General features: G+C 65.5%; 1 protein-coding gene across 1 annotated transcript; it reads right to left on the reverse strand.

The window, feature by feature from the left end:
- Positions 1-62: 62 nt before the first annotated feature.
- Positions 63-3,080, reverse strand: LOC143173745 (ETS translocation variant 3-like protein). The gene is made up of 5 exons (XM_076363897.1): positions 3,020-3,080; positions 2,513-2,750; positions 2,164-2,344; positions 1,971-2,082; positions 63-73 (listed from the first exon to the last, which is right to left on the reverse strand). Exons 1-5 carry the CDS (start codon positions 3,078-3,080, stop codon positions 63-65), a joined length of 603 nt encoding a protein of 200 aa, XP_076220012.1.
- Between the last annotated feature and the right edge of the window lie 12,234 nt (positions 3,081-15,314).

A 15,314-nucleotide genomic window follows, 5' to 3' on the forward strand; every position in this document is an offset into this window, starting at 1 on the left:
GGACCCCACTGCAGCCTGTCATTGGGGACCAGCATGTGGCCGGGGTCTGCTGGGACCCCCCGTCACAGCCCAGCTGTGGGGGGACCCACAGACACAGCCCGGTTATAGGGGTCCCACCTGTACCCCAGGTATGGGGGGGGGTCTTAGCCGCAGCCGGGATTTGGGGGGCACAAGGCTTCAGAGGGGACAGGGGGGCTCACCCCCTGACACCCCACTGAGGGGTGCCTCGCAAGGAGCCCCCCCAAACCCTCGCCACCCCTTGAGTCCCCACAGGTGCCCTGTTGCCACGAGAGGAGGACAGAGGGGGTCCCCAAAAAGGAGAGCGAGGCGCTTTCCCCCCTTCCTGCCCCCGCAGATTTCCCAGCGCAGAAAACATGGAAAAGTGAAAATGAAAATGAACCGTTTTCCGGGAATCCCTGGGAGCGAGCGGCGGCTGCCTGGCTCGTCCCCCTGGCTCGTCCCCTCTGCACCCCAAATCCCGAACCGGCTCCCAGCCTCCTGCTGCCCCCCGGGACCACATCGGCTTTTTGGGGGCCAGCCAGTCCTGCCTGCATCCCCCCCCCCCCGCACCGCTGTCCCCCGAAATCCCATTTGCACGCCCCCAGGGGAGTTTGGGGTCGTGGACGCAGCCTCCCCTCCGCGGTGACGGTGGCGTTGGGGTGCCACCGGGATTTGGGGTGCCACCCGGGGCGAGAACAGCCAGACCCCTCTCTGCAAACTGGTTTATTGGGGGGGGGGGGGGGAAGGCTGGTTCCTGCCCTTTGTACAGGCAGGGCGAGACCGGCAGCTGCGTGCAGGCAGGGACCCAACGGCCGGGGGGGGGGGGGGCAAAGGCTGAGCCTGGGGGCCGCAGGGGCACCCCAGACCCCGCGGGGGGGGCTCAGCCGGACCCCGGGGGCTGCACTGGGGATGTCAGCCACGTCCCGGGGTGCTGTGGGGTTGGGATGGGGGGGATGAGGGGGTGTCGTGGCTGCCTCCCCCCCCCCCCCCCGCCCCGATACACAGCCCACCCTAGGGCGGCTGGAGGGACCAACCGGGGGGCCGGGGGGGTGCGAAGCTGCTGGCCGGGAGCACCCCGCTTTTGCCCGTCCCCCTGCCCTTGAGCTCCAGCTTCACCCCGGGGCGGCTCTGCACAGCGGTGGCACCACGCCAGCCTTCCTCCTCCTCCTCCTCCTCTTCCTCCTCCTTGCCTTCCTCCCCCGGCTGGGATGATGGGGCCTCCGGCACCAACCCCCTGGCCACGAGCGGGAGCCCAGGGAAGGCTCTGGGGGGGAAGCCGGGGTGCAGGAGCACCGATGTGGGGAGCCCCTCGTGGCCGGGGACCCCTGGCTGGGGGGGCAGCAGCGGCAAGGGGCGGCTGGGGGGGACCAGGACGTGGCCGGGGATGGTGGCCCAGGCGGGTGCCGGGGGTCCCAGGGCCGGCAGCGGCAGGGGGAAGGCAGGCAGGTGGGGAAGCTCCTCCGGGACCCCCAGCCGGCAGCAGGAGCCCCCCAGGCATGGGGGGGATGCGGAGCCGAGGCCTGCGGGCAGCAAGAGACGGGGAGTGCAGTGAGCGCGGCCGACGGCGGCGCGTGGCACGGCGAGCTGGGGTCACGCCGCGGGGCGCGGGCAGCACCCCGGGGTGCTCCAGCCGGTCCCTTCTCCCTTGGCCTCGGCACCCTCCGAGTGGGTGCCCCGTCCCCTCTCCCAGCCACAGCCACTGGGTGCTGCTGTGGGACCAGTAACGGCGGCGTCCCTGCCCGCCCGCCCGCCCGCGCTGGGTCTGCAGGCAGGGCCCTCCTGCCCGCACCAAGGGCCCCGAGCCCCACCGCACCCTGCACCCACAAAAGCCCCGGCACCCGCTGCTCTCCGCCCCCCCTGCAGCCCCCTGCCCTGCCTGCCCCCGATGCATCCCCCTGCCTGCGCAAGCAGCAGCGTCCTGGGTGCCGGCACTTGCCCACGCCAGCCAGCCCCGCTGGCCCCACACTTACGGGTCCCGGCGACGGCTGCCCTCTTCTCCAGCATGTCGGGGTGCCGGGGACCCCGGTGCCAGGCCAGCGGCTCCTCCAGCACCCGCCGGCTCAGCAGCACGCTCGGCACCAACTGGGGGGGGGATGAAAGGGGACGTGGCAGCGCTGGGGAAGGGCAGCCTGTCCCCAGGGGTGTCCCCCCCGGATCCCCTACCCGGCTCGGCACGGCGGGGGGCACGGCGGGGGGGTGGCACAGGCTGGTGGCGCCTGGCAGCGAGGACGGGCAGCGGGCATCCCACAGCGGGCAGTTGAGGAAGATGAGTTTGCTGAAGTTGAACTTGTAGGTGAAGCGTTTGCCCTTGGTCTTGTGCAGGATGCGCTTGTTGTAATAGTACCTGGGGGGGGGAGGCGGGGACGTTAACGGGGGGGGGGACGGGTGGACGGACACCCCCGCCGAGGGCTGGGAACCAAGGGGTCCCCCTGGACGGCGGATGCCACCCCGTGGGGTCCCCTGGGACGGCGAGGGCTCTGCCCTCCTCACCCCCCCCCATCTCCTGCGGCACCTGAGCGCCCGGCTCAGCTTGTCGTAGTTCATCTGGGGTTTGCGTTTCCTCTGACCCCACAGCCGGGCCACCTCCTCGGGGTCCTTGATGACGAACTCCCCGTACTCGCCCTGCTGCCAGGCGATGACATGGCGAAACTCCTCCTTCCGCAGCAGCTCCAGGATGAAATGCCAGAGCTGGTTCTGCCGGGAGCCGGGGCTGGACTCAGCTTTGTACGCCCAGTCGGGGAAGGCCAGCCCTGCGGGGCGAGCGGGCCACGCTTAGGGCTCTCTGGGGACCGGGGGACATCACCCCAAGGTCACTGCTCCCCCCCCCAAGGCAGCTGCTTTTCAGCTCCGGGGAGGATGGTGACGAGATCCGTGCCCCATCCCGGAGTGGCTGCGGGTCTGCAGAGAGGGACCGACCCTGGGGGCAGGCGGGGAGGAAAGCGGGGGGCTGAGGGTGGGCCCTTCGCCCCTTCCCTCCCCAAAGCTTTGCCCCGCTCGCTGGGCTCCGCTGGGCGCTCACCTGATACCCAGCAGGAGCCGGGCAGGACGGGCAGCCCCTGGGACACGCGGGCACGCTCCATCCTCCAGCCTGCGAGCAGAAAGCAGAGGGGCCCGACGGTGAGCACCCAGCACCGGGGGATGCACCCAGCACCGGGGGATGCACCCAGCACCGGGGGGAAGCACCCAGCACCGGGGGATGCACCCTGCACTGGGGGATGCACCCTGCGCCAGGGGGGTGCACCCAGCACTGGGGGATGCACCCTGCACTGGGGATGCACCCAGCACCGGGGGGATGCACCCAGCACCGGGGGATTCACCCTGCACCAGGGGAGTGCACCCAGCACTGGGGATGCACCCTGCACCGGGGGGGTGCACCCAGCACTGGGGATGCACCCTGCACCGGGGATGCACCCTGCACCAGGGGATGCACCCAGCACCGGGGGGGTGCACCCAGCACTGGGAATGCACCCTGCACCGGGGATGCACCCTGCACCGGGGGGAAGCACCCTGAACCGGGGGGATGCACCCTGCACCGGGGATGCACCCTGCACCAGGGGGATGCACCCAGCACCGGGGGATGCACCCTGCATGGGGGATGCACCCAGAACCAGGGGGTGCACCCACCACCGGTGGTACGTGACCTCCCCGACGTGGCCGGGACAGGCCATGCCGCTGCAAACTCACGGGGACGGTCGTGTCCTCACTTGCAGGGGGTTCGGCATCGCCAAAAAAACCCCCAAACCGCCATCCCCAACCGCTTCCCGCGGGGTCCCGGGGCGTGTGCGTGTGTGTGGGGGGGAACGGGGACCCCAGCCCCCCCAGGCCCCGCTCACCTGTGGCCCCGCCGGGGGGGATCGTCCCAGGCGGGAGCCGCTGGGCCGGAGAAACCCTCTGAGGGTCTCAGGGAGCATCACCTGGGGATATAAAGGGAGGGGATGGGTTAAGCGTAAATCTGCTTACGGCTGGGAAGGAGAGGGGGGAGCGGAGGGTCGGGGTGCAGGGGGGGAGGTTTGGGGGGGGGGGGGGGTCCCTGCTCAGTGGCGGCCAAGGAACCGCTGCCGAAAACCCCGACCGGTTTGTGCCCCTTCGGCTGCGGGTGCCCGGAGGTGGGTGCCCCCCCACCCCCCCGTGCCCTCCCCGCCCCGTTTTATCTGCGTGTGATTCCAGATTCGGCCGAAAAAAACGGGGGGGGGGAAGCGATGGGAGCGATGGGACAGGGTGACGGCGCCTTCGTCCCCCCGCCCCGCTCCCTCCTCTCCCTCGCCGGAACGGCCGCGGCGCTTCCCCGGCCCTGTGTCCCAGCCGGGTAAATACAAACGGGGCAATTTGGGATATTTGGATTGGAGCAGGAAGGCAAACAGGGCCCCGAGAGCAGCGGATCCAAAGGGCAGGAGGCTGCGAACACCCCCCCCCCCAGGGCCCCCCCCCAGGGCTCGGGTGGCGATGGAAAGGCTTCGCCCCCCCCTTTTTTCCCCTCTCCTAATTTGCTTTCCTCTCCTCGTTTATTCTCCGTCTCGCATTAGCGAGGGCCTCGACGCCTCTTTCAAGTCGCTGGTGCAGGGTGGGGGTCTGGGGGCCCCATGAGCCCCGCGGGAGCCGTTGAGTCCCGGGGGTGTTTTCCTGAGGGTCCCCCCGCCGGATTAGGGGGAGAGGAGCCGAGTGGGGACCGCAGACATGGGGGGGGGGCTCCAAATCGGGGCAGGGGGTCCCCGCTGCCCTGCTTTGGGGGTGGGCAGGGAGTCAGGACGCCTGGGACCCCCCCAGGACAGGGGAAGGGGGGGACAGCGGGGGGGGGGTGGGGAGGCGCAGGGGAGTGTTTGGGGCTGATCCCGCAGGGCTGGCTGTCCGGGCTGGGATTTGGCCGCGTTCCTGCCCCTTTATCTCTCCCAAATCCCGCTCCAATCTCCTTAGCTGCCCCCACCCCCACCCCCCCCACCCCCCCCAGCTCTGGGAGGGGGGGGGCATCGCCGCCCAGGCAGGCAGAGGTGAAGGGCCTGTTTGTTTAAAAGCATTTAATGCTATTAAAACAAGCGGATTAGGGAGCATCGGAACAGCCAGGAGCCGGGGGGGGGGGGACCCCAACGGGGCCGGGGCTGGGAGGTGGTGGGGGGGGGGGGGCGGCGGGGGCAGATCCCGGGGCTCATCCCAGGTATGGGGCTGGGGAGATGGGTTGCCGCAGAGGGATGGGGACGGGGCGTCACCGCAGCCCCCCTCGGTGGCCTGTCACCCCCTCGTTTCCCCGGGGCCAGGAGCTCCCCCGTGCCGCGGGGTCCGACCCCCCCACCCCGGCGGGGAGCCCCAGCCCGGGCTTGGAGCATCCTGCGACGCTCACGGTGGTTTCCCCCTTCCCTCCCTGGCCCCGCTCAGTTCCATCCTTCGGTCTCCTGGGACCGTGGGATTTAAAAGGTTTCAAATGGAAACCCTAACCGGGCTGGGGCGGGGAGGATGACAAGGGGATGAAGGTCACATCGGAAAGTCACAGCCCTGGAAACATCCAGGCGAGGGGCTGAGGGGGGTCCCCAGGGGGGCCAGGCTGGTCCTTGGGCACGCCGCATCCTGGGACGGTGGCATCCCCCGTCCCCTGCTCGGTCCCCTCCTGTATCCCAGGCCTGGATATAGCCCGTCCCAGGACTTGATACATCCATCCTGGGGCTGGATATGGCCATCCCAGGGCTGGATGTGGTCATTCCAGGGCTGGATACGGCCATCCCGGGGCTGGCTACGGCCATCCTGGGGCTGGATGTGGTCATTCCAGGGCTGGATACAGTCATCCCGGGGCTGGCTATAGCCATCCTGGGGCTGGATGTGGTCATCCCGGGGCTGGATACGGCCATCCCAGGGCTGGATACGGCCATCCCGGGGCTGGATGTGGTCATCCCGGGGTTGGATGTGGTCATCCTGGGGCTGGATACGGCCATCCCGGGGCTGGATATGGCCATCCCAGGGCTGGATACGGCCATCCCGGGGCTGGATACACCTATCCCGGGGCTGGATACAGCTATCCTGGGGCTGGATGTGGTCATCCCGGGGCTGGATACGGCCATCCCGGGGCTGGATACGGCCATCCCGGGGTTGGATGTGGTCATCCCAGGGCTGGATACAGCTATCCTGGGGCTGGATGTGGTCATCCCGGGGCTGGATACGGCCATCCCAGGGCTGGATACGGCCATCCCGGGGCTGGATGTGGTCATCCTGGGGCTGGATACAGTCATCCCAGGGTTGGATGTGGTCATCCTGGGGCTGGATACGGCCATACCGGGGCTGGATACGGCCATCCCGGGGTTGGATGTGGTCATCCCAGGGCTGGATACAGTCATCCCGGGGTTGGATGTGGTCATCCTGGGGCTGGATACGGCCATCCCGGGGCTGGATACGGCCATCCTGGGGCCGGCCGTGCTGGGTGCCAGGGGAGAAGGGGACACTGGATTTGGCTCCCGACCGTGGAGCTCTTACGGCCACCGCGAGGAGCGGGGCTGGGATTTGGGCTGGGATATCGTCGGCTTCATCCCCCGAGCCCAGCTCTAATCCTCAAAGCTCGTTGGGGTTTTCCCTTCGCTGCCTAAATCCTCTTCGGAGCCGGCAGCAAGGGGAGGCTGGCACAGGGGCACCGACCCGAGCAAACGGGGTGAATCCCTGCCCTTGATGTGGTGAAATTGGTGAAAATGGAAAACGAGACCCGTTCCCTTGCCTGCGCCAAACCCTGCCTGCAGTGAACCCTGCCTGCAGTGAACCCTGCCTGCAGGCAGAGGTGGAGGCACCGAGCAGCTTCGGGAGCACGAGGCCGGCGCGGTGACCCCGAGCAGAGCCACCTCCTGCCCCGAGCACCCGCAAAGGGACATCCCAGCCTGTGGGTGGGAGCCGCGGGGGGGAGCGGGGTGTCGGGGGCACCGGCTGTGTCCCATGCCCCGCTACGGTGCCGTCGCGGTGGGCGTCCAAGCTGCGCTGGGAGTGAGAGGGGCTCCGAGGGGTGCTGGGACCCCCCCGGGTGGCTGCGAGAGAAGGGCTCGCGGTGGCTCTCCCACAGTGTCCGCGCCGGATCGCTCGGGGGTCTCCTACCTCCCGCCGGCGCCCGGCGTCCGTCTCGCCCGTGCGCTCCCCGCCTCTGGCGCACCCGGTCCGATGCATTTCACCGCGTTAGGGTCACTTAAAATGAAAACCCAGTCCTGCTGCGCTCGCTCCTGGGAGGGCGGCTGTGGCTGCACGGACGATTGCGTTAACCCCTCACCAGCCGCGGGCTGCCGACCGCTGCCGTCGCCATCCTCCTCCTCCTCCTCTTCCTCGCGCCCGGTCCCTGGGAGCGATGGGGATGCAGCTCCCTGTGCACCGGTCCCTCCCTACGGGAGACCGGCTGGGAGCACCGATGGGGACAGCCGGGAAGGGCACCAAGCGCCTTGGCCGGCAGCGCCAGCAGGGTCCTGCCGGAGAAGCGGGGATCCGGCAGGGATATTTTGGCCAGGACGGGGTTTCACCAGCCCTGGAGGCCTTCGGAAAACCCTCCCGGAGCCAGGCACAAAGCCCAGGGGTACCAAAAGGGCCGGCAGCCCTTCCCTGCCTGTGCTGCCCACCCCTGTGATCCGGGAGGAGCGGGTGATGCCGGGCAGCCGGAAAGGCGATGGGACCCTCCCCAGTTTATCTCCTCCAGCGGCGCAGGGTCACATCCGAGCCGGGAGGGATTCGGCCGCAGGGAAAAGCCGGGACCCGAAGGGGAAGGCTGGGCGAGGAGGGGTTGGGGCACAGAGCCGGGTGCCCCCTGCGTCTGCCGTGGGGACAAGCCCCCGCTCGGCTCCACCATCCTGGTGGGGAGCAGCATCCCTCCCCGCGCACCCCGCTCTGCCCGGTGCCAGGGAATGGAATCCCGGGGCTTTTTGCCAGTTAAATCAAGCGAGGCTAACGCGGCGGAAAGCGATACAGGCCGGGGGGGGATGACTGACGGGTGGGGGTGGGGATGGCGGGGGAGAGCAAGGGGCGTGCGAGACGGGCCGCGGGGGACGGGTGCGGGGGGTCCCGCGTGGGGGCTCATCCCCTCAGGAGTTACAAGGACGCTGCAGAATTGAGTTGTCTGGGTCCACAGCGCCCGGGCGTCAGGGCTGGGGTGAAAATCTCCTGGCTCTCCGTGCCGCATCCATCTCCCGACCCCTGCACAGCTTGGCCGGCGCCGAGAGCCATCCCAGCATCCCACCGGGATGCAAGCCCGCGGCACGCCGCGGCGGGAAGCGTGACCACCCTGCACGGCCACGCTCACCGGGATGCGCCCGCCGCGGGCAGCAGCACGGCGCCCACGGCACCTCCCCGGTGCTCGGGCTGGGCTTTGCCCACACCCGGCTGGCACGGCTCTGCCGGCAACGCTCCTGCCCGTGGCCCGAGCCCAGCCGGAGCCAGCCAGACGCGCCCTGGCAGCATGGAGGCCGGGTGGAGCCGGCAAACGTTTCTTGCCGATCCAGGAACTCGGTGCGAATCCCGCAGGGCGTAGCCGGCTCGCGGCTGCCCACCCATTGCGACACCGTCAGCCGCGGCAGCGCGGTGCCAGGGCCCCGGGCGCCGAGCGCTTTGCCTACCAAAGCGTCGGGCGAGTTCCCGCTCATTTGCTTTCCCTCCTCCTAACTGGGAGGCAGGGCCCGGGCGGCTCGCTATCTGTTCAGACTTGAATGTCTAGAGCGTGCCGGGAGCGCGCCGGGAGCAAGCGGGATGGGGAGGCAGCAGTGCCGGACCCCCCGACCCACCGTGTCCCGGCACCCAGGGCAACCCTGCGCGCAGTTTCCCCTTGCCCGTTGCACCGGCGCAGAGCCGGGAGACGCTCCCCGATCCAGCCCCGGCATCTCCTTGCGGATAACCCAACCGCCGGCAGCCCGCCGAGACGTCCCCGTCTCCCCCGGGATGGAGCCGCAAAGCGCGAGCCGGGATCAATAAGTCATTTCTCATGGGTTAATCCCCCTCCACCCCCGCTGGGAGGCCTCGCAAATTAAAACAATAAGAAGATGAGGTCGGGGGGGGGGAAGGGAAGCAAGAGGTGGGTCGGGAGCGGGGAGCCGAGCCGAGGGACGGCCACGGACGTCGGCGGCCGAGCCGAGGGGTCGGGGTGGAGGGGAGCGGCCGAACCTGGGGAGCAAGGAGGGGGGGGGGGGGAATAAAAGAAAAGGGGGAGAAGCGGGATGAAAAGGGAAGGAGGAGGGAGGGCACAAGTGGAGGGGGCTCATCTGAGGTGAGGACGAGGGACGGGGCGAGAGGGGGAGACGAAGAGCGAGAGGCCGTGGTGAACCGGAGACGGGGAGAGAGGAGGGAAGGCAGAATCGGCGGAAAGTGATAAAAGAGCAAGAGGAGGAAAGGAAAAGGGAGAAAGGAGGCAGGAGCCAGGCGAGGGGCGCTGGGGGACTGTGCCGGGGGCAGGATGAGGCCGGTGCGCGGGCGCACGCCCTGCTCTGGTTCCCGAAGCCTCTTCAGGTCCCATTAGCGGGGATGGAAGGTGACAGCTGCCGATCGATAGCAATTGCGCCGACAGACTCCCGGTAATAAACACATTTCGTTCACGATTTCACGTGCCCCGCCACCCCCGCCACCCCCCGCCACCCCCCGCCCCAGGCCCATGGCCGCCTCCAGGCCCCTTTTTGACTGCAGCCTACGTCATGCAAAGCCCACGTGCCGGGCAGGATCAGGCCCTGGGGCTTCGCAGAGCCGGGACGGCGCGGCTCATCCCTCCTCCCGGCCAGGCGGGAGCAGGTCTCTGCCTCTCAGAGGTCCTTTCGGGTGCCAAGGGAGGATTAACAGCACCCCCAGGCAGGAATGGGGCTGGAGGTGGTTTTAATTGCCGTTAAGAGGAGGTTGGGACTGGATGAAAGAACTCCGGGGTTTTATTGCACCTGTGAATTCGGGTGGTTCCAGCAGCAGCAGGCTCCTGCCGAGCCAGGGGGTGCCCCCGGCCAGATCCCCCCGGGGGAGCAGAGACCCCCAGGGATAAATTTGGGGCCGTGCGGGGGATGCCGAGAAGAGACCCCGGGGGGACTTGTGAGCGTGGGGCGGAGAGGGTACGGGGAAATCCCCCAGCGGGTCTGCGGGCTCGCTGCCCTTTTTGGGGGGGGGGACACGACACCTCCCACACGCCCAGCTGCACGCAAGCATCCCCCCCATCCCGCCGAGCCGGGCATCCCTCCCCCAAAAAGGCTTTGGAAAGTCCCGGAGAGATTTCCCCCCCACACACACACACCCCCACACCCCCCCCCTGCGCCACGTTATCCAGCCTACCGTGAGCGTGGCGCTCCGGCATCGGGGAGACGCTCGGCCACGGCGTGACGCTGCGATGCTTGGCCGGGGAGCAGCTCCCGGGCTGCCTGGGCCGGTCCAGCTCCCCTCGGCAACCGCAGTGTGCGGAGCCTCGTGTCCTTCCCCCCCACCCCCCCCCCACCCCGCAACCCCGTTCCCATTTCACCTTCATCGCCTGTAAGCAAGAGCTTGGCGACAGCGGTGGTCCCGGGGTGAACGCGGAGCGAGTTGGGGAGAGGGGACCCCTGTCCCTGCCCTGCCCCGGACCCTCCCGGGGCTCCTGCCCCTCCGAGGGAGAAAGGAAAAACCCTGCGGCGTCCTTAAACCTGTTTTTTTCTTTTCCAGGGCTCCAACTGACGCCCTGCGGGGCTGGAGCTTCGGCGCCCGGCAGCGGTGCCGGCTGCTGGCACCGACCGTGCACAGCGCGTGGGACCCGGGAGCCGATGGATGCGGTGGGGATGCCCGTCCTGCCGTCCCCGGGAGGACACGGGGCAGCGGAGCAAAGCGCGGGTCACCTGGCCCCAAAGCTGTTTCAGGACGGAGCAGGAGGAGAAACGCGGCCGCGGGCACGGGCAGAGGGGCAGGAGCCGGCCACCAGCTCCTCCAGGGAGGCCGGACTCTGCTCCCCTTAGGTTGCGGCGGACGCCATCGGCTTGGCGTAACCACGGGGGGGGCTTCGCTTGGGGGACAGGAGGCCCGATGCCGGGAGGAACAGGTGAAGGCACGCGACCCCCGGCGTGGTTTTTCGGCCTCCCCCCCGGGGCAGTGTGTGTGTGTGTGTGGGGGGGGGAGCTGGGGGAACCGGTCGGGAGCTGGAGCGAGAGCAGGTAACGCCGCGGCCAAATAAGAGATAAAGCAATTACCCGATCGATGCGGGTGAAATGGAGGAACAGCACAGATCAATGCCGGCAGCTTCCCCCCCCCACACACACCTCCCCGGCCCCTCCGGCAGGCGAGGAGGAAGGGGGAAAAGGGGGGGTGAAGGAGGGGAGAGAGATGAAGAGGAGGCACAGAAGGAGACGCAGCCATGTCCTGTCCTGCTTCCCACCCCCCCCCCCCCCCACGAGGACTCACTCCTGGGGCCGGGATGAGGATGGGGAGTCCCAAATCACAGGCTGCCCCCCCCCAAAAAAAAACCCCTCTCCACCCCGAGAGGCTGCAGTATCACCCCCACTCCGGGAGCCAGCGCGGCTACGGGAGTGAAAAGCGAGCAAGGGAAGGAGGAACGGCACCGGGGGGGACAGGGGGACGGGGGGACACACGGGGGCTTTCCCGCCCCCCACATCGCTCCCCCAGCGCGAGGCTTTGAACTCGGCTCTCGGCCGTGCCGGTGTTCGGGAAGGAAGGGGGGGGGAGCACCTGGCTGGGAGCGCAGCCCTGGCTGCGAAGCACCGGCAGGCTCTTAATCGGCTTTGCCGTCGGCTCCCGGCACGAGCTGCCGGGGCTGCTTTGGAAAATTCCCGCTTGGACGTTGCTGGAAATTTCTAAAGATTAAGCTTCGCTTTTCCAGTTTGGGCTTAAATCTCCCTTATTTTTCCCTGCAAAGCAGACGGCGTTCCGCTCCAGGGGAATCCTCAGCGGGGCTGGAAGGGGGCTCGTCTTCAGCACGAAATTGGAAGAGCATGTGCAGTTTTCCCTTTTAATCGAGAAGCTGGAAAAGCGTCTGCGAAAGTGCGGGTTTTTTTCCCCCCCCCCTTCTTTTCCTGGCCGCTCGCTCCCCGGCCTGAGGGGCCTGATCCTGCGCGGGGGCCGGCAGCGTCCCCGGCACGACGCACACACGCGCCTCCTCCAGCTCCCGCGCTCGGTGCCTCGTCGTGCAACGAGATTGGGTTTGACACCCCCCCCCCCAACAATGACCTTTTTGCAAACTCCCAAACCGGACCCGTTTTTCCCCCCCAAACTGTCGCAAATCCACACCCCCCCCCCCCTCAGGATGGGCCTGGGAGCGCCCGGCCAAAGCCGCCGCGCTCGGCCCGGCCGCCGGCGACAGCGAAAACGGGGTCTTGAATTCACGCCGAAGTTGGTAAGCGCTGATCGATAAATTAAAAAAAAAAAAAACCCCAAAATCCACCCCGAGGATTAGCCGGCTGTCAGGACCCCGACGCACGTGTCCTGGGAATTAACGGGTGTTTAATTAAATATCTTTCTTATTCGGTTAATCGTCTGCCCGAGGAAGGGAGCGGAAAGCTCGCGCCGGGCAGCTCCGTCCCTCCAAGAGCACGGCCCGAAGAGGAGGGTGCTGGGGGGGGGGCGGTCGGGGCTCAAGCCGCCCCGTGGCCCAGTGGCACTGGGCCCGCCACCGTTTGCAAGAGAATAATAATAATAATAATTAATAATAATATAGTAATAAGAAAGGCCTGGGAAGGGGGCGGCCGCAGAGCGGAGCCCCGCGGTGTAAGCGCAGGGCCGAGAGCCGGGAGCTCCGTCCCCTAATCCCCCTCCTGACGCAGATCCCTTTCTGTGCTCGGAAAGAAAAGGAGGGGGAAATAATAATAATAATAATAATAATAATAATAATAATAATAAAAATAAAATAATACCCAAAAGCAAGGCCCGAGCTGCCTTCCCAGCCCGAGCGGGGGTCCCCCAGGCCAGCACCTCCCCGTTCCACCGGAGAAATCCCATTAAAAAACCAAACGGCACCGTCGGCAGCGGGTCTGGCCAAGGGGAAAAGCCGCGCTGGTCTCGGGGCGGGGGATTTAAGCCGGTTTTAGTTGAATTTGGTTCAAACCCGACTTCGCAAGAGCGCGGCTGGGGCTGTCCCAGCCCTGCATTCCCCCCCCCCCCACCCCCCCCAAACCCGCACTTCAGGTCTTCCCAAACCCGCACCCGTCGGCAAAGCTCCGTCTGTCCATCCGTCCCCGTCGGGGGGGGGGGGGGGTCCCCTCGCGGGAACCGGGGCCACGGGAATCGGGATCACCCGAGGCTTTGCCGGCGGCATTTCCCCCCCGGGGCGGCGATTACCTTGGGGAAAACCCCGGGAGCGGGGCTGGGGGCCGGCGGTTGTGGGGCAGAGCAGGGGGGGGGGGGGGGTCACCGGGGCCGCTCCTCTCCAAAAACCGAACCGAGAGCATCTCGATCCGCGGGCGGATCCGGACGAGGCCGCGGGCTCTAGGAAAGACTCGGAGAGAGGCCGGTCGAGGGGCATCGCCCGGGCCCCGGCCCCCGAGGGAAACCCGCCGGAGAAGCAAGCTGCCAGCAGAAATGCTTATTTAAAAGGTTTATTTAACTTTTTAATTTGAGGTAAAATACTTTTTTTTTTTTTTCCTTTTTTTTTTCTTTTTTTTTTTTCTCTTTTTTTCTTTCGACTTCCATAACAAAATACAGAGCTATCAGATACCCCTGGAAAAAAATATGTATATTATACATATATTTCTATAACATTACATCATATATATATAATATATATATGCAAACTTTTTTTTTTTTTGAAGACTTTATAGAAAGTGGAACGTCTAAAGGCACTGCACAATGGAGTATTTAAAGACTACTTTACATTGTTATGTACATATACACACACGTTCAATCCCGCTCTCCGCGGACAGACAGCCCGAGCTCGCCGCGGCCCCGCCGTACGTGTATGCATCCGCACTAATCCCTGCTGAATCGATTCTAAGGAAAGTCAAAGAACATGCCTCAGGAAAAGTGATCGGTTTTGTTTTCTTTACAAAAAGAAAAACCAACCCAGCAAGAAAACAACAAAACAACTTGCTATCGGTAAATACTTTCTCCTTAAAAGCACTCTAAAATAAAATTTAAAAAAAAAAAAAAATCGAACTTTTTGTTGGTTTTTTTTTTTTTAAACAATCTGATTACGATTATTTCAAACCAAAAGAAGAAATTCATTATTTTTTTTTTTTTTTTCCCTTTTTTCTTTTTTAACCCCACCAGGATCCGTAAGACAAAAAGAGGAAAAAAAAAAAAGAAAAAAAAAAAAGAAAAACACCCCCCCCCCCCCCAAAAACCCCAAGTTACTTTAAAAACAAAAACGTAATTATGGAATAAATAAAAAAAAAAAACCAAGGGACAACCGAGCAACGGGCGGAACCTCCCGCGGGCGCCGAGGGCGACGCGATGGGCCGCCGAGGTTAATGCTGCTGGAGAGGGGCTGCTCTTCCTCCTCCTCCTCCTCCTCCTCCTCCCCCCCCCCTGGATTCGGGGAGGGGACGGGCAGGGTGCCCCCGGCCCGGGGCTCCTTTCGGCTCCGCAGCTCCGTTCCCCTCTCGCCGGGCGCTCGCTGCGGGGAGGCGGGTGGCTAAATCCTCCCCGCCCCGGCTTCATCGTTTTGGGGGGGTTTGGGTGCCCCCCCCCCGCCGCCGGCCCCAGCCCCCCCCCCCCCCCAAGACCTTGGCTTGCTGCCGGTTGTCCGATTAAAGTCTCTTTCCTACAGATTCTCTATGACTAAACAAAGCAAAAATGGTTTAAACATTAACATGCTCTTGATTAATTAATACAGGTGGACGTTGAGATTTCGACCATTTAAACTTTACAAGTTTAAATATTTTGGCACATCGGAATATATATATATAGAATTTTTTTTTTTTTCCTTTTCTTTTTTTCTTTTTAATTATCATTTATTTAAAATGTATTTATAAGCGCCCTCCTCCGAGGCTGCTGCTAGGCAAATGTGAAGTCTGGTCGGGAGGAGCCCCTGCCTCGCACCGAGGTGACCCCCCACCCCCCCCCCCCGCCACCCCTGAGCCGGCGGGGACGTGGGTGACGCTGCCGGCGGGGTTGGGCTGGGGTGAGGGGTGGGGGGGTGGGTGGAGGTGAGGGGGGGGGACGGGGACTGAGCCGGCCGCCCCAGCCCCTCTCTCTCTCTCCTCCGAAGCGGAGCCCGTCACCCGCAGCCGGTCACTGGTCCGTTGTCCTGAGAACCTGAGTCCTTTATCCCTGAACGCGGAGCTCCCGGTTTGCAGTGCAATGGCTACGAAGACAACAACCCCCTTTGCCTGCCCCCCCCCCCCCTCCCCCCGCCGCGCCCCCCACTCCCCCCCCCACCCCCCCTCCCACCCCCCCTCAAAACCGATTACAAACTTTTAAAGCCAAACAACAGTTCA

This window comes from Aptenodytes patagonicus, unplaced genomic scaffold (assembly GCF_965638725.1).
Source record: "Aptenodytes patagonicus unplaced genomic scaffold, bAptPat1.pri.cur scaffold_203, whole genome shotgun sequence".
NCBI lineage: Eukaryota > Metazoa > Chordata > Aves > Sphenisciformes > Spheniscidae > Aptenodytes > Aptenodytes patagonicus.